Source organism: Scyliorhinus torazame, unplaced genomic scaffold (assembly GCF_047496885.1).
Source record: "Scyliorhinus torazame isolate Kashiwa2021f unplaced genomic scaffold, sScyTor2.1 scaffold_83, whole genome shotgun sequence".
Lineage (NCBI taxonomy): Eukaryota > Metazoa > Chordata > Chondrichthyes > Carcharhiniformes > Scyliorhinidae > Scyliorhinus > Scyliorhinus torazame.
The window spans coordinates 703489-726856 of record NW_027307810.1 but is presented as its reverse complement, the minus strand read 5'-3'; the positions used below and the strand labels follow the sequence as shown (position 1 = coordinate 726856).

At 52.4% G+C, this 23368-nt stretch overlaps 1 protein-coding gene across 1 annotated transcript in view; it reads left to right on the top strand.

Annotated features, from left to right (window-relative positions):
- LOC140405573 (regulator of G-protein signaling 22-like) overlaps positions 1 to 23368 on the top strand; it is an 88175-nt gene that overhangs the window by 21460 nt on the left and 43347 nt on the right. Inside the window, exon 2 of the mRNA XM_072494130.1 lies at positions 5207 to 5275. Coding sequence (XP_072350231.1) covers positions 5207 to 5275 — 69 coding nt within the window. The remainder of the gene's footprint in view (positions 1 to 5206; positions 5276 to 23368) is intronic.

Here is a 23368-nt window from a genome sequence, read left to right as displayed (position 1 = left end):
AGCGCAATTGCTTCACAGCTCCATGGTCGCAGGTTCGATTCCGGCTTGGGTCATTGTCTGTACGGAGTCTGCACGTCCTCCCCGTGTCTGCGTGGGTTTCCTCCGGGTGCTCCGGTTTCCTCCCACAGTCCAAAGATGTGCGGGTTAGGTGAATTGGCCAATGATAAATTGCCCTTAATGTCCAAATTGCCCTTGGTGTTGGGTGGAGGTGTTGAATTTGGGTATGGTGCTCTTTCCAAGAGCCGGTGCAGACTGAAAGGGCCGAATGGCCTCCTTCTGCACTGTAAATTCAATGATAATCTATGATTAATCTAGGACAAAGGTTCGGCACAACATCGTGGGCCGAAGGGCCTGTTCTGTGCTGTATTTTCTATGTTCTATGTTCTATGGAGCTGGAGTTGGATGAACTGAGGCAGAGTCGGTTATAGATAGAAGCTACAGGGATGTAGGTGATGTTTAAAAGGAGGGGGAAGAAGAAGTCAGTGCAGGGATCCCCTGCGGTTGTTCCCCTCAATAACAGGTATACCGTTTTGGATACTGTTGGGGGGGGGGGGGGGGTGGGGGACCTACCAGAGGTAAGCCACGGTGACCAGGTCTCTGGCATTGAGTCTGTCCCTGTGGCTCAGAAGGGAAGGGGGAGAGCAGGAGAGCATTAGTTATTGGAGACTCTATAGTTAGAGGTACAGATAGGCGGTTCTGTGGCAATGATAGAGGCTCACGGTTGGTGTGTTGCCTCCCGGGTGCCAAGGTCCGTGACGTCTCTGATCGTGTTTTCAGGATCCTTAAGGGGGAGGGGGAGCAGCCACAAGTCGTGGTACTCATCAGTACCAACGACATAGGTAGGAAAAGGGACGGGGTTGTAAAACAGGATTTCAGAGAGCTAGGGTGGAAGCTGAGAGCCAGGACAGACTGTGTTGTCATCTCTGGTTTGCTGCCAGTGCCACATTCTAGCGAGGTGAGGAACAGGGAGAGAGTGCAGTTAAACACGTGGCTACAGGGATAATGTAGGAGGGAGGGTTTCAGTTACTTGATAATTGGAGCACATTCTGGGGAAGGTGGGACCTGTACAAACAGGATGGGTCACACCTGAACCAGAGGGGCACCAATATCCTGGGAGGGAAATTTGCTACAGCTCTTCGGGGGGGTTGAAACTAATTTGGCAGGGGGATGGGACACTGATTTGTGGTCCAGGAGATAGCGTTGCTGGAGTTCAGGAAGTTGAGGGTAGTGCAGTACTGAGGAAGGTACCAAGGTCACAAGACCTGCAGGCATGAAGGTGGTTTGAAGTGTGTCTACTTCGATGTGAGGAGCATCAGGAATTAGTTTGGTGAGCTTGAAGCATGGATTGGTACCTCGGACTATGATGTTGTGGCCATTACGGAGACATGGATAGAACAGGGGCAGGAATGGTTGTTGGCGGTTTCGGGGTTTAGATGTTTCAGTAAGATTAGGGAAGGTGGTAGAAGAGGTGGAGGAGTAGCATTGTTAATCAAGGATAGTATAATGGCTGCAGAAAGGCAGTTTGAGGAGGATCTGTCGACTGAGGTAGTGTGATCTGAAGTTAGAAATAGGAAAGGAGTGGTCACTTTGTTAGGAGTTTTCTATAGGCCCCCAAACAGTAACAGAGATGTGGAGGAAAAGATTGCAATGCAGATTTTGGATAGTTGCGGTAGTCACAGGGTAGTTGTCGTGGGTGACTTTAATTTTCCAAATATTGATTAGAACCACTATAATTCAAATAGTTTGGATGGGGCTGTTTTTATCCAGTGTGTGCAGGAGGGTTTCCTCACACAATACGTGGATAGACTGATAAGAGGCAGGGCCACATTGGATTTGGTACTGGGTAATGAACCAGGCCAAGCGTTAGATTTGGTTGTGGGACAGCACTTTGGAGATAGTGACCACAATTCGGTGACTTTCATGAGAGCAATGGAGAAGGATAGGAACATATGGCAGGGCAAGGTTTATAACTGGGGGAAGGGTAATTACGATCTGATTAGGCAAGAATTGGGGAGCATAAGATGGAAACAGGAACTGTCCGGGATAGGCACAATTGAGATGTGGAGCTTGTTCAAGGAGCAAATACTGCGTGTCCTTGATATGTATGTCCCTGTCAGGCAGGGAGGAAATGGTCGAGTGAGGGAACCATGGTTTACAAAAGTGGTTGAATATCTTGCCAAGAGGAAGAAGGGGGTTTATGTAAGGATGAGAAAACAAGGTTCAGTTAGGGCACTTGAGGGATACAAAATAGCTATGTGAGGAATAAAATAATGACCACGGTGAAGTCCTTAGTCAAGGACAGTAGTGGGAACGTGTGCATGGAGTCTGAAGATATAGGAGAGGCCCTAAATATATACTTTTCTTCAGCGTTCACAAAGGAGAGGGGCCATGTTGTTGAGGAGAATAGTGCGATACAGGCTGGAGGAGGTAGATATTCGGAAGGAAGATGTGTTAGAAATTTGAGAAGTCTGAGGATAGATAAGTCCCCTGGGCCTGATGGGATATATCCTAGGATTCTTTGGGAGGCGAGGGATGAGATTTCAGAGCCTTTGGCTCTGATCTTTATGTCCTCACTGCCTACAGGAATAGTGCCAGAAGACTGGAGAGAGGCGAATGTTGTCCCCTTGTTCAAGAAAGTAAATAGGTATAACCTGGGAATTACAGGCCAGTTAGTCTCACTTCGGTCACAGGTAAATTATTGGAAAGGGTCCTGAGGGATAGGATTTATGATCATTTCGAAAGATACAGCTTAATCCAGGATAGTCAGCATGGATTTGTGAGGGGTAAGTCTTGCCTCACAAGTTTGATTGTATTCTTTGAGGAGGTAACTAAGTACATAGATGAAGGTAGAGCATTGATGTCGTATACATGAATTTTAGTAAGGCGTTTGATAAGGTGCCCCATGGTCGGCTCATGCAGAAAGTAAGGCGGCATGGCATAGCGGGACATTTGTCCGATTGGATCAGTAACTGACTATCACATAGAAGACAGAAGGTAGTGGAAGATGGAGCCTAGTCACCAGCGGTGTACCACAGGGATCAGTGCTGGGTCTTCTGCTATTTTTGATTTTTATCAATGACTTGGATGATGGAGTTGAAGGTTGGGTTAGTAAATTTGCTGATGACACCAAGATTGGTGGAGTTGTGGATAATGTGGAGGGCTGTTGTAGGCTGCAAAGAGACATTGATAGGATGCAGAGCTGGGATGAAAAGTGGCAGTTGGAGTTTAACCCTGATAAATGTGAGGTGATTAATTTTGGTAGGACAAATTTGAATGCGGATTACAGGGTTAACGGCAGGGTTCTGAAGATTGTGGAGGAGCAGAGAGATCTCGGAGTTCATGTTCATAGATCTCTGAAAGTTGCCACCCAAGTGGATAGAACCGTGAAGAAAGGCTATAGTGTGTTAGCATTTATTAACAGGGGGATTGAGTTTAAGAGCCGTGAGGTTATGCTGCAACTGTATAAGACCTTGGTTCGACCACATTTGGAGTATTATGTGCAGTTCTGGTCACCTCTTTATAGGAAGGATGTGGAAACATTGGAAAGGGTGCAAAGGAGATTTATCAGGATGCTGCCTGGATTGGAGGGTAGGCCTTATGAGGAAAGGTTGAGGAAGCTAGGGTTTTTCTCATTGGAGCGAAGGTGGATGAGAGGTGACTTAATTGAGGTGTATAAGATGATGAGAGGGATAGATAGAGTGGACATTCAGCGACTTTTTCTTCGGGTGGATGCAGCTGTTACAAGGGGGCATAACTTTCAGGTTCATGGTGGAAGATATAGGAGGGATATCAGAGGTAGGTTCTTTACTCAGAGAGTGGTTGGGGCGTGGAACGCACTCCCAGTTATTGGAGAGGCATATGGAGTGCGCTAGAATGATAGGGCTTGATTTGATCTTAGTTTCAGACTAGTCCGGCACAACATCATGGGCTGAAGGGCCTGTACTGTGCTGTAAAGTTCTATGTTCATGGAAACATGACCTCTAGACATCCAGCTGGAAAACTAGCTTTCAGGCTTGGTGGTTAGAAACTGGTTTGTCTGCTTTCTGAGACTGTTAGATGTTAACTGCCTTCCTGGCTTTGATCGTCCAGCCCATTATATCTTTGTTCCTCTTTGATTATGCCTTTTGTATTTTGGCTGTCTTTCCACACAATTTCCTACTCTAGACATTAACATATATGAACCTCAAGGATCTTCCCCCATCAGCACGGTAGCACAGTGGTTAGCACAATTGCTTCATAGCTCCAGGGTCCCAGGTTCAATTCCCGGCTTGGGTCACTGTCTGTGCGGAGTCTGCACGTTCTCCCCGTGCCTGAGTGGGTTTCCTCCGGGTGCTCTGATTTCCTCCCACAGTCCAAAGATGTGCAGGTTAGGTGGATTGGCCATGCTAAATTGCCCTTAGTGTCCAAAAAGGTTGGGTGGGGTTTTGGGGATAGGGTGGAGGGTGCTCTTTCCAAGGGCTGGTTCAGACTCGATGGGCCCTTTCTGCATTGTAAATTCAATGATATATAAGCTGTTTCTCTTCACAATCTATTCACACATTATTATCTAAACAACCTGCTAATATTGTTACTGGGGAGAGATGCAAATCAATGGGGCCTGTTGATTACTGTCTACAGCTGTCTCTAGGCAGATTTCTACATGCTTCTGGACATCTCGTATCCTATTAGGTCTTGTCAAATTTGTTTACTGCTGTTGCTAGGCAGATTCATAACACCTTGACCCATTCAATCCAGGTTCAATATGACCATTCCTTCACTGATCCTTCATTCTCCCTCGAACAACACTATGGGTTCTAACCTGTTCTTGGTAGCCACAGTATTTATGTTGTTGGTTGTGCTGTTGAATATCAAAGGAGAAGGTTCAATTCTCACTTATTTCAAAATGGTCATTGCCTGGCATCCGACACTAATAGGACTATGGTGATTCAAGAAGGCAGCTCACCACTTAAAAGTCAACAAATGATGGTCTTGCCACTGATGTTTACACTGCAGGAATGGTAAAGAAAAGGCCTGTGAATGAGCTATCCAATTAACCCCACGTTCTTTGTCCAAATCAATCTTTTCTAGAATGTATCCCATTCCTGTTTGCACATGTGAAATTTGTGGGAAAAGTATTAAGTGCTGTAAGGATTGAAAATAATATAATTGCTCTATAATCTCTGTTTAGAATTTGATCCTAAATTTCTTATTTGCATCTGTCCTCCAGGTACAAATGCAAGACTTAGTGGAGGACCAGATGTTACAGAAGAGTAGGAAGAAACGAGATGTGTGGAATGTAAGGAATGACACCAGAAAAGCAATGTTTTGGTACTTTGAACGAATCAGTATTTTATCAGTTGAAGACAAACCTATGGAAATGGTGTGAATATTAGTCACAGTTTCAAGGTTTGAGCAAGAATACAGTGGGGGAATATAAGCAAGCCTTGTGATAAATGATTAGAAAAAGAAATTGAGACAATTTAACCTGAACGGCTTTGGGGATAAAGCAGGGGAATTGGACTAATTGGATTGTTCTACAAGGAGCAAAGAGCTGGCATAAACTTGATGGGAAAATGGCCTCTATGGATAGTGTTTTATAACCCCTGCCCCTCCCCACCCAACCTCCTTTTGCCATATCCAGCATATTTGTGGACATGTGAAATTGAAGGAAAGAATTCCATCCGAGTTGCAGTCGCCCCAATCTCGCAGTGATTTAACACGAGGACAGGCAAGGCCTCGGACATGAATAACAAGTAAGAACCCCAATTGAGTCCCTGAGACTCATAGAGGTCTACAGCACAGAAAAGGCACTTGGGTCCATAGTGTCTATCTATGCCCCTCATAATTTTATACATCGCAAGCATGTCCCCTCCTCAGTCTCCTCTGCTCCAAGGAAAACATTCCCAGCCTATCCAATATCTCTTCATAACTAAAACTCTCCAGCTAAGGCAACATCCTGGTAAATCTCCTCTGCACCCATTCCAGTGCTATCACATCCCTTATATTATGGATTCCAGAACTGCACACAATGTTTGGATATTGGTCCTTATATGGACCTTACCTGCTTGCCTCAACTTTTAGGCTGGCATGGATTGAAACACCATGGAGGGAAAACCAAAAATAAAATTACTTCTTGGGCAGTAGCAGCCGGGCCCTTTTCTAACTGTGGCACCCTCCACTTAAGACCTGGTGATCTCTAGACCTTCCGACCACCAACCTGTCCCCTGAGAGTGAGATCATGTGACTCTCAACCCTCAAGATTTTTCTACCTTCCCCGCCCTGGGACTCCTTAAACGTATCTCTGTCTCCAGTTCCCGGGAATTTGTCTCAGGCAGCTCCATGCAGTTTCTCTTCTGGCCACTGCAGGACAGTTGTTGGAGGCAGCTCTCCAAGGCAGGACTTCCTCCTGAGTGAGAGGCTGAAGTCCCACAAAATGCCAATCAACAACCATTAAAGTAGAAAATGGACAGTGGGGTGAAAGCCCCCGCCATCACAAAAACTTTATGAATAGTGCTCTGTTTTGCAAAATGCTCTGAATTGAAAGTTTCTCAGTAGCCTCCAATCACTTATGCCATGGCAGAAGGCGCGCCATAATTCGGGAACATTTTTGTGGTTTTCATTTCACTTTGTTATGCTCCTCATGGGGATCATTAAACTGAATTTACCTAATAAATCCAATGAAAAGGACTTCCGGTGATGAGGATGTGCTAAGCGGATGCACGAAAGTTGGTGTGGATTGAGGCATCTTTAACTGAAAATAGCCTGCCAGAATCAGTACAAAACATCTTCTCACCCTCTTCCAAGAACAGTAGAACGAGCAATGCAGCTCCAAGGTCCGAATGGAAGCGACAGGCAGCAAAAGCCTGCAGAAGCAAGCAGAGTAGATGGCAAATGCATGAGGCGATGACACCCCAACCACACCTGACACAGGGACCACGAGGCTGCGTACAGATCTCCCCCTCGCCGGTGGGTAGGTGGAGTGGGTTCCTCATGAAGGAACTACAAGAACTCAAAGAGGCTATCAAGGCTGACATGAGGGCAATGGTCAAGGTGGCAGTGACGAAGGTGCTGCTTGCCACGCAGGAGGCCCTGGACAAGGCAGAGATGCAGCTGGAGGCCCAGGGGAATACCGTAAAGGAGCCGGAGAAGGTCTCAACAGACTAGACCAACAAGATATGGTGGCAAGGTTGGTGGAAGCACAGGGTCCCTAAAAGGAAAAATCAAGGACATGGGGAATCGGTTGCAGTGCCAGACCCTGCGATAGTGGGCCTACAGGAGGGAACCGAGAGCAGGAACCCCATGGAACACGTGGCCCAGATGCTGGGAAACCTGGTGGGGAGAGCCAGCTTCCCCAAGCTGCCAGAAATAGGCATGGCCTACAGGTTAGTCCGGCAAAAGCTCAGGGCCGGGGAACAGCCGAGGGCCATAATTGTAAGCTGCACCGGTACTAAGGAAAAGAATTCTGAACTGAGCCATGCAGATAAGGTCCTGCAAATGGGAAGGGCATCCAATCAGGATCTACCAGGATATTGGGGCAGACCTGGCCAACGTCAGGTGGAATTTAATAGAGCGAAGGCTGCCCGGCACAAAACGGCGTGAAGTTAGGAATGCTGTACCCAGTCAAACTATGGGTCACCTTCCAGGCAGGGAACACTATTTCACTGCACCAGTGGACATGGATGAATCCGTCTATAAAGAGATGAAGCAGACATCCTGGCGGACTGAGTCTTTAAAAGCTGATTTGTGCAGGACTTCACCACCCTGATCTGAATGTGGGAGCTAAGGCTCAGATAGGTGGGGGCGAGAGCAGCAGGGCGCAGAAGAGGGTGATGACGAGGAAGATGGAGAAAACAGGTAGCAGGTGAAGGAGAGGCTTAGGCCGACTCAGAGAGGAGGCCGCCACACTAGTGGGAAAACTATTGCCGGGAGGTATGAGTGAGAGGAGGGCGACAGGAGGGATGATCACCACCATGGGGAGGGGGGGTGGAATTGGGGAGGTAGGTTGGGGGGGGCAGTAATAGGGGTACGGGTGAGAGGGGGGAAGAAACAGATTCAAAGGCGGAACAAAGAGACAAGGGCTCTATGCTGGCGACAACAGATCGCACATGGCACCACAAACAGCTACTTTGGAGGGTCCCCAAACAAAGAGAACTCTGGAGTGCAGGGGCTCACCCACATGGCGGAACATACAGTTGGCGGCCATGTCGGGTAGCCCCTGGCAAAGGGAAACCCCGGAGCGCAGGGGCCCAGATGCATGGTGGCCGGGACTTTAATTGTGTACAGGACCCATGGACAGACAGATCAAACAACAAATCGGGGTAAACATCAAATATGGTGAAGGAGCTAGACACCTTCATGAATCAAATGGGGGCACTGGAATTGTGAAGGCTCATGCACCCAGGGGAGAAGGTGTTAGAACATAGAACATAGAACGATACAGCGCAGTACAGGCCCTTCGGCCCACGATGTTGCACCAAAACAAAAGCCATCTAACCTACACTATGCCATTATCATCCATATGCTTATCCAATAAACTTTTAAATGCCCTCAATGTTGGTGGGTTCACGACTGTTGCAGGTAGGGCATTCCACTGCCTCACCACTCTTTGCGGAAAGAATCTACCTCTGACCTCTGTCCTATATCTATTACCCCTCAGTTTAAAGCTATGTCCCCTCGTGCTAGCCATTTCCATCCGCGGGAGAAGGCTCTCACTGTCCACCCTATCTAACCCCCTGATCATTTTGTATGCCTCTATTAAGTCTCCTCTTAACCTTCTTCTCTCTAACGAAAACAACCTCAAGTCCATCAGCCTTTCCTCATAAGATTTTCCCTCCATACCAGGCAACATCCTGGTAAATCTCCAAAGCCTCCACGTCCTTCCTATAATGCGGTGACCAGAACTGTACGCAATACTCCAAATGCGGCCGTACCAGAGTTTTGTACAGCTGCAACATGACCTCTTGACTCCGGAACTCAATCCCTCGACCAATAAAGGCCAACACTCCATAGGCCTTCTTCACCACCCTATCAACCTGGGTGGCAACTTTCAGGGATCTATGTACATGGATACCTAGATCCCTCTGTTCATCCACACTTCGAAGAACTTTACCATTAGCCAAATATTCCGCATTCCTGTTATTCCTTCCAAAGTGAATCACCTCACACTTCTCTACATTAAACTCCATTTGCCACCTCTCAGCCCAGCTCTGCAGCTTATGTCCCTCTGTAACCTGCTACATCCTTCCACACTGTCGACAACACCACCGACATTAGTGTCGTCTGCAAATTTACTCACCCACCCTTCTGCGCCTTCCTCTAGGTCATTGATAAAAATGACAAACAGCAACGGCCCCAGAACAGATCCTTGTGGTACGCCACTTGTAACTGAATTCCATTCTGAACATTTCCCATCAACCACCACCCTCTGTCTTCTTTCAGCTAGCCAATTTCTGATCCACATCTCTAAATCACCCTCAATCCCCAGCCTCCATATTTTCTGCAATAGCCTACCGTGGGGAACCTTATCAAACGCTTTACTGAAATCCATATACACCACATCAACTGCTCTACCCTCGTCTACCTGTTCAGTCACCTTCTCAAAGAACTCGATAAGGTTTGTGAGGCATGACCTACCCTTCACAAAGCCATGCTGACTATCCCTGATCATATTATTCCTATCTAGATGATTATAAATCTTGTCTCTTATAATCCCCTCCAAGACTTTACCCATTACAGACGTGAGGCTCACCGATCTATAGTTGCCGGGGTTGTCTCTGCTCCCCTTTTTGAACAAAGGGACTACATTTGCTATCCTCCAGTCCTCTGGCACTATTCCTGTAGCCAATGATGACATAAAAATCAAAGCCAAAGGCCCAGCAATCTCTTCCCTGGCCTCCCAGAGAATCCTAGGATAAATCCCATCAGGCCCCGGGGACTTATCTATTTTCAGCCTGTCCAGAATTGCCAACACCTCTTCCCTACGTACCTCAATGCCATCTATTCTAATAGCCTGGGTCTCAGCATTCTCCTCCACAACATTATCTTTTTCCTGAGTGAATACTGACGAAAAATATTCATTTAGTATCTCCCCTATCTCTTCAAACTCCACACACAACTTCCCATCCCTGTCCTTGACTGGTCCTACTCTTACCCTAGTCATTCGCTTGTTCCTAACATACCTATAGAAAGCTTTTGGGTTTTCCTTGATCCTACCTGCCAAATACTTCTCATGTCCCCTCCTTGCTCGTCATAGTTCTATGCCTCCTTCTTCCTCTTAACAAGAGATTCCACTTCTCTGGTAAACCACGGTTCCCTCGCTCTACGCCTTCCTCCCTGCCTGACCGGTACGTACTTATCAAGAACACGCAGTAGCTGTTCCTTGAACAAGCTCCACTTATCCAGTGTGCCCAACACTTGCAGCCTACTTCTCCAACCTATCCCCCCCCCCAAGTCACATCTAATGGCATCATAATTGCCCTTCCCCCAGCTATAACTCTTGCCCTGCGGTGTATACTTATCCCTTTCCATCACTAACGTAAACGTCACCGAATTGTGGTCACTGTCCCCAAAGTGCTCTCCTACCTCCAAATCCAACACCTGGCCTGGTCCATTACCCAAAACCAAATCCAACGTGGCCTCGCCTCTTGTTGGCCTGTCAACATGTTGTGTCAGGAAACCCTCCTGCACACACTGTACAAAAAACGACCCATCTAATGTACTCAAACTATATCTTTTCCAGTCAATATTTGGAAAGTTAAAGTCTCCCATAATAACTACCCTGTTACTTTCGCTCTTATCCAGGATCATCCTCGCCATCCTTTCCTCTACATCCCTAGAACTATTTGGAGGCCTATAGAAAACTCCCAACAGGGTGACCTCTCCTTTCCTGTTTCTAACCTCAGCCCATACTACCTCGGAAGATGAGTCCCCATCTAGCATCCTCTCCGCCACCGTAATACTGCTCTTGACGAGCAGCACCACACCTCCCCCTCTTTTGCCTCCTTCTCTGAGCTTACTAAAACACCTAAACCCCGGAACCTGCAACATCCATTCCTGTCCCTGCTCTATCCATGTCTCCGAAATGGCCACAACATCGAAGTCCCAGGTACCAACCCATGCTGCCAGTTCCCCTACCTTATTTTGTATACTCCTGGCATTGAAGTAGACACACTTCAAACCACCTACCTGAACACTGGCCCCCTCCTGCGACGTCAAATTTGTGCTCCTGACCTCTATACTCTCATTCTCCCGTACCCTAAAACTACAATCCAGGTTCCCATGCCCCTGCTGCATGTGTTCTTCTTCTCCCAGCTACATAAAGTATATACCTAGATTAACTTTTGTACTGGGGAAATTAGCGCTTCCAGAGTGTAATACTCCACAATTGTAATCTCCGACCATGCTCCACACTACATGGATGTGAGATTGGAGACGGGCCGTGCCTAGCGCCCTCCATGGAGATGAGACACGACCCTCCTTGCCGATAAGGCCTTTTGTAAAACAATATCACAGGCCATAGACGGGTATATTAGCAATAATCAGAACAGGAAGGTCTCACCCTTCACATTCTGGGAGGCACTGAAGGTTATGATCAAGGGAAAGATTATCACTTATAAGGCACACAGAGACACAAAGGAGAGGGTGCCTAGACAACAACTGGTCGACTCGATAGTGGAGATGAACCATCAATAATCTGAGGCCCCGACCTGCCACCAACTCAAGCCTCAATCTTGTTGATACCCAAGAAAGACCTGAATGAGTGCATGTCCAATCGACACATCTCACTGCTCAATGTAGACATGAAAATTGTGGCCAAATTCCTGGCTGGGCGACTGGAGAACAGAGGACCAGAGCGGCTTTGTCAAGGGTAGGCAGCTAACAATGAACATGAGGCACCTGCTGAATGTGATGATGACCCCATGTGGGGAGAGAACACCAGAGGTGATCATCTCCCTGGACGCAGAAAAGGCCTTCAACAGGGAAGTATCTCATGGAGGTGCTGGTGCGTTCGGACTTGGTTCAGGGTTCACCGCCTGGGTGAAACTTCTGCACAACGCTCCCATGGCGAGCGAATAGACTAACACCACCAGTTCTAAATACTTCCAGCTGCACAGAGGTACATGGCAGGGACGTCCACTGTCCCTGCTTCTGTTTGCCCTAGCAATCGAGCCACTGGTGATCACCCTCAGAGCACTGCCACTGCCACCTCTTCCCAGGCACTGTTTACTCGAGCTGACTTCAATCATGATCCCACCCTGGGGAAGAGGGTCCCTCCTCTCCTTCACTGCATCTAGCATCCTGTCCAGCTCACTTTCTAGAAACTGTAGGGTAGGTCTCGTACGAGCCAGCTTCTTGGTGTGTGGTGACTGAGTGTTCATAAGCAGCTTCAGCTTGTCAAGCTCTCCAGCGCTAATTCTTGCCCCAGCGAATCAAACAGCAGCGGCAATGGAAATTGTTCTCAATTCACATGGTAAGAGTGCTAGCCCATTAACATGTCCTACATTGCTTACCAAATAGCACCTGCCATGGGGATGCGAATTGTCTGCTATTTGGTCCCAGTGACAACACTTCCAAACCAAGAAAGTAAGTGCTCGTAAGCGCCATGAGTGTGCCCCCAGGCCACCCCCCTCCCCCAGCACGGGGGGGGGGGGGGGAGTGGGGTTGGGGGGGGGTGTTGGGAGTGTTGGGGGGGACTGGGGCATCAGGGGTGATGTTGGGGGGTCACGGGGTTTGGGGGGGTCACGGGGGGTTGGGGGGGCGTTGGGGGGACTGGGGCATCAGGGGCGATGTTGGGGGGTTTGGGGGGGTTGGGAGTGTTGGGGGGGCTGGGGCATCAGGGGCGATGTTGGGGGGGTCAGGGGGTTTCGGGGGGTCACGGGGGGTTGGGGGGGCGTTGGGAGTGTTGGGGGGACTGGGGCATCAGGGGTGATGTTGGGGGGGTCAGGGGGTTTGGGGGGGTCACGGGGTTGGGGGGATGTTGGGAGTGTTGGGGGGAACTGGGGCATCAGGGGTGATGTTGGGGGGTTGGGGGGGTCACGGGGGGTTGGGGGGGCGTTGGGAGTGTTGGGGGGGGACTAGGGCATCAGGGGCGATGTTGGGGGGTTTGGGGGCTCACGGGGGGTTGGGGGGCGGCGTTGGGAGTGTTGGGGGGACTGGGGCATCAGGGGTGATGTTGGGGGGGTCAGGGGGTTTGGGGGGTCACGGGGGGTTGGGGGGGTTGGGAGTGTTGGGGGTGACTGGGGCATCAGGGGCGATGTTTGGGGGGGTCACGGGGGGTTGGGGGAGTTGGGAGTGTTGGGGGGACTGGGGCATCAGGGGCGATGTTGGGGGGTCAGGGGGTTTTGAGGAGTCACGGGGGGTTGGGGGCGGCGTTGGGAGTGTTGGGGGGGACTGGGGCATCAGGGGTGATGTTGGGGGGGGGTCAGGGGGTTTGGGGGGGTCACGGGGGGTCGGGGGTGCGTTGGGAGTGTTGGGGGGGACTGGGGCATCAGGGGTGATGTTGGGGGGGCCAGGGGGTTTGGGGGGGTCACGGGGGGTTGGGGGGGCGTAGGGAGTGTTGGGGGGGACCGAGGCATCAGGGGTGATGTTGGGGGGGTCAGTGGGTTGGGGGGGTCACGGCGGGTTGGGGGGGCGTTGGGAGTGTTGGGGGGACTGGGGCATCAGGGGCGATGTTGGGGGGTCAGGGGGTTTTGAGGAGTCACGGGGGGTTGGGGGCGGCGTTGGGAGTGTTGGGGGGGACTGGGGCATCAGGGGTGATGTTGGGGGGGCCAGGGGGTTTGGGGGGGTCACGGGGGGTTGGGGGGGCGTAGGGAGTGTTGGGGGGGACCGAGGCATCAGGGGTGATGTTGGGGGGGTCAGTGGGTTGGGGGGGTCACGGCGGGTTGGGGGGGCGTTGGGAGTGTTGGGGGGTGACTGGGGCATCAGGGGCGATGTTGGGGGGTTTGGGGAGGTTGGGAGTGTTGGGGGGACTGGGGCATCAGGGGCGATGTTGGGGGGGTCAGGGGGTTTTGAGGGGTCACGGGGGGTTGGGGGGGTGTTGGGGGGGACTGGGGCATCAGGGGCGATGTTGGGGGGGTCAGGGGGTTTCGGGGGGTTACGGGGGGTTGGGGGGCGGCCTTGGGAGTGTTGGGGGGAACTGGGGCATCAGGGGTGATGTTGGGGGGGTCAGGGGGTTTGGGGGGTCATGGGGGGTTGGGGGGGCGGCGTTGGGAGTGTTGGGGGGGACTGGGGCATCAGGGGCGATGTTGGGGGGGTCAGGGGGTTTCGGGGGGTTACGGGGGGTTGGGGGGCGGCCTTGGGAGTGTTGGGGGGAACTGGGGCATCAGGGGTGATGTTGGGGGGGGTCAGGGGGTTTGGGGGGTCACGGGGGGTTGGGGGTCGGCGTTGGGAGTGTTGGGGGGGACTGGGGCATCAGGGGCGATGTTGGGGGGGTCAGGGGGTTTGGGAGTGTTGGGGGGACTGGGGCATCAGGGGCGATGTTGGGGGGGTCAGGGGGTTTGGGGGGGTCACGGTGCCAAACTATCTACTCGACCCACATGAGCCCCGGGACCCCCCTGGAGCGAACCCATGGCGTGCTGTCTCCTGAACCAGCAACAATGTTGTCAATATCTGCATTCCCTGATGATACCCGCCTAATGGTGATGCTTTATCCGACCCCCCCCCCCCCCCAGGACAAGACAGCGCATAACCAGTGGGAGCGCATGAGAACCGGAGGCGGTTCTCCGGCCCTGCACCCCCTAACCATTCACGAGCAGAGGGCCCTGGACCTCGCTGGGGGATCGGCCACCCGGGAGATCGCGCCATGCCATGTCGGAGGCGCAGAAGCAAGTGAGAGAACCCTGCATGTCCTCTCCACCCCCAACCCGTCATCGGCCCCCCAACATCACCCCTGATGCCCCAGTCCCCCCCAACACTCCCAACGCCCCCCCCCAACCCCCTGTGACCCCTCAAAACCCCCTGACCCCCCCAACATCGCCCCTGATGGAGTTTGGAGCAGCCGAGGGGCTGGACGGTCGGGGGGCAGCCCAGGCCCAACAACCAGCTGCCACCCAGACGGTTCCCGGGTTCCTGGATGTAATTGACCCACCCGGACAACCAATGCATATGGACACCCAGGGACTGAGTAACGGGATGAGGGCCATCTTCCAGGACCTGCACACGCAGCTGGAGGAGTCGATCCGCGTCCAGGAGCAGGGAGTGGTGCCGCTCATCGCAGCCACCCAGGCCGACACCGCACGGGTGGCGTCCGCGGTGGAGGCAATGGGTGAAGGGGTTTTGGCCATGGGTCAGGTTCTGCAAGGCGTTGGGCTTCACGTGCATGTGTCATCCATGGCCCAGGAACAGGCTGCCCTCTGACAGGTAGCCATGCGCCAGAGCCAACACGACATTGCCGCCGCTCTCCGGGCCCTGGCTGAGTCTCACCATGCCATGGCCCGGTCCCAGCAAGCGATGGCTCAGTCCCAGCAGTCGGTCGCGGAGAGCATAGACCGCCTGGCACAGGTGATGGATGGCGTAGCGCACTCACAGGTCGAGATAGCACAGACCTTCGCAGGAATGTGGCACTCCCTCGGCGAACATTCGGACCGTGGTCGATACCGCTGCAGGCCTCCAGGACTGGCAGCGCCAGGTGTCGGGGGTACGACGGGGCATGTCTCCGAGCTCATCTCCGCCCCACAGTGAGGCCCGGGGGCCACCGGGCTCCCCGAGGGAGGAAGAGGTTCTGGGGCCCCTCCCGGTAGCTCCACCAAGGGAGGTCCCGGTACACTCGGCCTCCCCTCTTCCGTCCCTGGTGCATCTGGTGGGGAGTGGGCAGGTCAGGGTGGCACCATGCCATCCAGCACACCCGCAGAGCAGCCTGGCCCATCGAAGCCGGGCCACCCCAGGAAACGTGTGCCGAAGGGGAGCCATGTCGAAGGGCGTGATTCACAGCAGTCCACCTCCACTCCTGCTGTACCATCTGGGAACACACCTCGACGTAATGGTAAGGCAAAGTCGTTAGGCACGTAAGAAGTTGGCACGGGTGCAGGGCACAGTTTAGTTGTAGTGGGTAGGGCACCTATGTTCACCACATGAATAAACGCACCGTTAAATTTGACTTGTAAGACTGTGTGCTATGTCCGGTGCTAGGGGGCTCGGGAGGGTGCCCGATTGGCGTTGTGGTATACGAGCCGTTCAAGGTCTGTTCCGGATGTGGTGACCCTTTCCCCCCCCCCCCCCGCCCCCCCATAATCGGACACCGTTGTCCTCGGTACACCGACGCCAGCCACCCCATGGGCATGTGGTGAAATATCCGTCACGAAGGCTGTGACCACCGGAGTGCATGGTTCAGCTGTAGCCATTAGTCAGACCTTGGCTGGCGAATCTGAGCACACAGCTCATCGCAGAGCAGGCTGACATCATTCAACATGGCACTGATCACACCCGCTTACCCAATCATCAATGTTGTGCAATCCCGTAGTGCCGCAGTGGTAAGGTGATGTGGAATTGTTGCCGTGAACGCGGTGCGGGGGGGGGGGGGGGGGGGGAGAGGTGGTGGGTGCTGTGTGGTGCCCGTGTACAGGAGTGACGGTGCAAGTGGCAGTGTTCAGCGAATCCCACCCCCACAGTGCGTGAACCGTGCGGCCACCAATGCGTCGCGTGCCCGCTGTCCGCGGCGGTGCCGTCGTGCAGCCTCCTGGGCGTAACGAGCAGCCGGGCAGTGTCTGTGTCCTGCGACCCTCCCCCACCCTGATGCACCCCATCATCCTCATCCTCCGCATCCTCCTCTTCCCCATCCCCCTCGTTTGCGTTGGCTCTGGTGCAGTCGGGTCCTCCCTCCGGCTCCTCCACCAGATCATCTCCCCTCTGCATGGCAATGTTGTGCAGCGCACATCAGACCACAACTATGCGACCGACCCTGTCGGGTTGGTACTGCAGGGCCCCTCCTGATCGGTCCAGGCATCTGAATCGCATCTTCAGCAGCCCGAAGCACCGTTCCACCACACCCCTGGTTGCTGCATGTGCCTCGAGGTATAGGCTCTCCGCGTTGGTGTGAGGCTTCCGTATTGGCATCAGCAGCCATGACCTCAATGGATAGCCCTTGTTGCCCAGCAACCTGCCCCTCAGCCGGGGGGGGGGGGGGGCGGCATCCATCGAACATTGCGGGGATGAACGACTGTGCCAGAATGTAGGCGGCATGCACACTGCCGGGGTACTTTGCACACACGTGCATGATCTTCATGTGGGGGTCGCACACCACCTGAATGTTCATGGAGTACGTGCCCTTCCTGTTCATGAACACGTCCCTGCTGTCTGCAGGTGGGCGCACGGGGATGTGCACACCATCGATGACACCCTGGACCATCGGTATCCCGGCCACCTTGGCGAATCCACGTGCCCGTGCTTCCTGCTGTGCTCGGTCCTCGGGGAATTGAATGTACCTGTCCGCGATGGCGTACAAGGCGACGGCCCTGATGACCTGTGGACCAATGCCTGTGATATCCCGGATAGGTTCCCCGCTCGGCGCCTGGAAGGAACCGGTCGCATAGAGGTTTAGGGCCACCGCCACCTTGACAGAGACTGGTATCGCATGTCCTCCTCCCATTCCACGTGCTGCGAGGTGCGCCACGAGCTGGCATATATGTGCGACCGTCTCCCTGCTGAACCGTAGTCTCCTCCTGCATGTGATGTCTGGTAGGGCCTCGAACGACATTCTGTCACGGTACACCCTCGGCCTTGCTGGACGTCTGTGGCCCCCTGGCACCACCATCAGTGGATCCTCGTGCTCCACCTGCTCCTCCTCCTCCTCCTGCTCCCCCCCCAAGCACTTCCTCTGCATTCCTCGCCGTCTGGCGGTCAATGTTCCCCTCGGCATCCCCCTGAACATTGGGGCCCTGAGTGCCTGCGGCCTGCGTGTCGACGACGGGCCACTCCACGGCCATCCCCTCTGCTGCACCGGCAACCGCTGCATCTGCAGCCACTGTGGGCCGTCCAACTCTATGCTGCCGGATGGCAAACTCCAGAGCTGCGGCTCCAACCACGGCAGTGAACATCGCTGTCTGGTTGGCATACATGGTGACCTGCAGGAGGGTGGGGGGGGGCAGAGAAATGACATGTTACACGGAGGTTCTTCCACACCTCGCCTGCCGGGTTGCATGGGATACCTGTGTGCCCCGGTGGCCTGGTCGCGCTGCAGACACGCAGCCAGCCTAACACCTGGTCACTGTCTGCGCCCAACGGTTAGTTCACACCGTACTGCTCACCAGTGTGCCACTCGCCTGTGCCCATCAGCCACACGCAACCTGCAGCCGTGTCCTCGTCACCGTCCTGCCATATCAGGGCGGCTGACATGTGGCATCCGCGGATGGACGATACCATCCACACTCTCCCTCGCCCCCCTCCCACCTGAACACTCTCCCGCACCCCGCCCCTCCCACCTGAACACTCTCCCGCACCCCCCCTCCCACCCGCACTCCGCTCCCTCACCCCCCCACCTGCACACTCTCCCTCGTCCCCCTCCCACCTGCACTCCGCTCCCTCACCCCCCTCCCACCTGCACTCCGCTCCCTCACCCCCCTCCCACCTGCACTCCGCTCCCTCACCCCCCTCCCACCTGCACTCCGCTCCCTCACCCCCCACCTGCACACTCTCCCTCGCCCTCCTCCCACCTGCACTCCACTCCCTCACCCCCCTCCCACCTGCACTCCGCTCACTCACCCCCCTCCCACCTGCACTCCGCTCCCCCCCCCCCCCCCCCACCTGCACTCTGCTCCCTCACCCCCCCACCTGCACACACTCCCTCGCCCCCCCCCCCCCCCACATGCACACTCTCCCGCACTCCCCCCTTTTGGCCGCAGTCTTCTCAGGGGAAGCCGACCCTGCTCAGCGTCAGCCAGCACGACTGGCTGACGACTTTAAAAAGCAGGCGTGAACGGCGACGGCGTGAACTGGGGTCACGCCGTCGGGACTTCAGCCCATCCGGGCCTGAGAGAATAGCAGGGGTGCCGGAGAATCGCCGTTTTGGGTGTCTTGGGCGATTCTCCGGCCTGCGGCCCGCGATACTCGACCGTGCCGTTACCGCCGCTTAGGAGAATCGCCGGAGGGCGTCGGACCGGCGTCGCGGGAAATTTTGGCGGCCCAGGCGATTCTCCCAACTGGCGTGGGAGTGGAGAATCGCGCCCAGGAGCTCTAGGGTTGTAATCTCCAGATTACTCCCTGTGCCACGTGCCAGTGAGGCTAGGAATAGGAAGATAGAGCAGCTAAACACGTGGCTAAACAGCTGGTGTAGGAGGGAGGGTTTCTGTTATATGGACCACTGGGAGCTCTTCCGGGGCAGGTGTGACCTGTATAAGAAGGACGGGTTGCATCTAAACTGGAGAGGCATAAATATCCTGGCCGTGAGGTTTGCTAATGTCACACGGGAGGGTTTAAACTAGTATGGCAGGGGGTGGGTACCGGAGCAATAGGTCAGAAGCATTGAGGGAGAACTAGGGAATAGGGCTAGTATGGCTCTGAGGAAGAGCAGGCAGGGAAATGTTGCTGAAAACAGCGGGTCTGGTGGCCTGAAGTGCATATGTATTAATGCAAGAAGTATTACGGGTAAGGCAGATGAACTTAGAGCTTGGATTAGTACTTGGAACTATGATGTTCTTGCCATTACAGAGACCTGGTTGAGGGAAGGACAGGATTGGCAGCTAAATGTTCCAGGATTTCGATGTTTCAGGTGGGATAGAGAGCAATGTAAAAGGGGTGGCAGAGTTGCGCTACTGGTCAGGGAGAATATCACAGCTGTACTACAGGAGGACACCTCATAGGGCAGCGAGGCTATATGGGTAGAGATCAGGAATAAGAAGGGTGCAGTCACAATGTTGGGGGTTTACTGCAGGCCTCCAACAGCCAGCGGGAGATAGAGGAGCAGATAGGTAGACAGATTTTGGAAACGAGTATAAACAACAGGGTTGTTGTGATGGGAGACTTCAACTTTCCCAATATTGACTGGGACTCACATAGTGCTCGGGGCCTGGACGGGGCAGAGTTTGTTCGGAGCATCCAAGAGGGCTTCTTAAAACAATATGTTGACAGTCCAGCTAAGGAAGGGGCTGTACTGGACCTGGTATTGTGGAATGAGCCCGGCCAGGTGGTAGAAGCTTTAGTAGGGGAGCATTTCTAGAACAGTGACCACAATTCAGTAAGTTTTAAAGTGCTGGTGGACAAGGATAAGAGTGGTCCTAGGGTGAATGTGCTAAATTGGGGGAAGGCTAATTATAACAATATTAGGCGGGAACTGAAGAACCTAGACTGGGGAGGATGTTTGAGGGTAAATCAACATCTGACATGTGGGAGGCTTTCAAATGTCAGTTGAAAGGAATTCAGGACTGGCATGTTCCTGTGCGGAAGAAGGATAAATACGGCAAATTTCGGGAACCTTGGATAACAAGAGATATTGTGGGCCTCGTCAAAAATAAAAAGGAGGTATTTGTCAGGGCTAGAAAGCTGGGAACAAATGAATATAAGGAAAGTAGGAAGGAACTTAAGCAAGGAATCAGGAGGGCTAGAAGAGGTCACGAAAGGTCATTGGCAAATAGGGTTAAGGAAAATCCCAATGCTTTTTACATATACATAAAAAGCAACAGGGTAGCCAGTGAAATGGTTGGCCACTGAAGGATAGGCAAGGGAATCTATCTGTGGAGCCAGAGGAAATGGGCGAGGTACTAAATTAATATTTTGCATCAGTATTCACCAAAGAGAAGGAATTGATGGATGTTGAGTCTGGAGAAGGGTGTGTAGATAGCCTGGGTCACATTGAGATCAAAAAAGATGAGGCGTTGGGTGTCTTGAAAAATATTAAGGTAGATAAGTCCCCAGGGCCGGATGGGATCTACCCCAGAATATTGAAAGAGACTCGAGAAGCAAATGGACGTATTAGTGAGAGGCAGCATGGTGTTGTGAAGGGGAGGTCATGTCTCACTAACTTGATTGTGTTTTTCGAAGAGGTCACAAAGATGATTGATGCAGGTAGGGTAGTGGATGTTGTCTATATGGACTTCAGTAAGACCTTTGACAAGGTCCCCCATGGTAGACTGGTACAAAAGGTGAAGTCGCATGGGATCAGGGGCGAGTTGGCAAGGTCATAGAAGGTGAGCTGGATACAGAACTGGCTAGGTCATAGAAGGCAGAGAGTAGGAATGGAAGGGTGCTTTTCTGATTGGAGTGCTGTGACTAGTGGTGTTCCGCAGGGATCAGTGCTAGGACCTTTGCTGTTCGTCGTATATATAAATGATTTGGAGGACAATGTAACTGGTCTGATTAGTAAGTTTGCAGACGACACAAAGGTTGGTGGAATTGCGGATGGCGATGAGGACTGTCAGAGGATACAGCAGGATTTAGATCGTTTGGAGACTTGGGCGGAGAGATGGCAGATGGAGTTTAATCCGGACAAATGTGAGGTAATGCATTTTGGAAGGTCTAATGCAGGTAGGGAATATACAGTGAATGGTAGAGTATTGAAAGTCAGAGAGATCTAGGTGTACAGGTCCACAGGTCACTGAAAGGGGCAACACAGGTGGAGAAGGTAGTCAAGAAGGCATCCGGCATGCTTGCCTTCATTGGCCGGGGCATTGAGTATAAGAATTGGCAAGTCATGTTGCAGCTGTATAGAACTTATTTATACTCCACACTTGGAGTATAGATTTAAATTCTGGTCGCCACACTACCAGAAGGATGTGGAGACTTTAGAGAGGGTGCAGCAGAGATTTACCAAGATGTTGCCTGGTATGGAGGGCATTAGCTACGAGGAGCGGTTGAATAAACTTGGTTTGTTCTCACTGGAACGACGGAGGTTAAGGGGCGAGGTTAGAGGTTAGAGGTTTACAAAATTATGAGGGGCATAGACATAGTGGATAGTCAGAGGCTTTTCCCCAGGGTAGAGGGGTCAATTACTAAGGGGCATAGGTTTAAGGTGCGAGGGGCAAGGTTTAGAGTAAGATGTACGAGGCAAATTTTTTTACACAGAGGGTAGTGGGTGCCTGGAACTCGCTGCCGGAGGAGGTGGTGGAAGCAGGGACGATAGTGACATTTCAGGGGCATCTTGGCAAATATATGAATAGGATGGGAATAGAGGGATACGGACCCAGGAACTGTAGAAGATTTTAGTTTAGACGGGCAGCATGGTCGGCACAGGCTTGGCGGGCCGAAGGGCCTGTTCCTGTGCTGCACTTTTCTTTGTTCTTTGTTCTGAAGGAGACAGTGGATCCATTGGTTATAATATTCCCAAATTCCCTGAACACGGGAATGGTTCCAGTGGATTGGAAAATGCTAACGTATCACCCTTATTCAAAAAGGGAAGCAGGCAGAATATGGGAAAGTACAGACCAGTCAGTCTAACATCTGTTATTGGGAAATTGTTAGAATCAATTATCAATTTCAGGACGTTTGGGAAGTCAAAATGTTTTCATAGAATCTACAGCCCTTCGGTCCAAACTGGTCCATGCCAACCAAAAAGCCTATCTATGCTAATCCCATTTGCCAGCATTTGGCCCATATCCTTCTAAACCTTGCCTATCCATGGAACTGTCCAAATGCTTTTTAAATGTTGTCAATGTTCCTGCCTCAACCACTTCCTCCGGAAGCTCATTCCATATACGTACCACCCTCTGTGCACAAAAAGTTGCTCCTCAGGTTCCATTAATTCTTTCCCCACTTAACTTAAACCTATGCCCTCTAGTTGTTGATTCCCCAACCCTGGGAAAAAGACTGAGTGCATTCACCCTATCCGTGCCTTTCATGATCTTATACACCTCTGCAAGATCACCCCTCAGTCTCCTACGCTCCAAAGAAAAAAGTCCTAGCCTGTCCAGTCGCTGCCATAACTCAGTCACTTGAGTCCTGACAACATCCTTGTAAATCTCTTCTGGAGTTCAATCCAGGCAAATGCGAGGTGATGCATTTTGGAAGATCCAATTCAAGAGCGGACTATCCGGTCAATGGAAGAGTCCTGGGAAAAATTGATGTCCAGAGAGATCTGGGAGTTCAGGTCCATTGTACCCTGAAGGTGGCAACGCAGGTCGATAGAGTGGTCAAGAAGGCATACAGCATGCTTGCCTCCATCGGACTAGGTATTGAGTACAAGAGTCAGCAGGTCATGTTACAGACTTTGGTTAGGCCACATTTGGAATACTGCTTGCAGTTCTGGTTGATTGTTTTTGTTGGAAAGACGGAGGTTGAGAGGGGACCTGATTGAGGTCTACAAAATTATGAGAGGTATAGACAGGGTGGATAGCAACAAGCTTTTTCCAAGAGTGGGGGTGTCAATTACAAGGGGTCACGATTTCAAGGTGAGAGGGGGAATGTTTAAGGGAGATGTGCGTGGAAAGTTTTTTTACGCAGAGGGTGGTGGGTGCCTGGAACGCTTTGC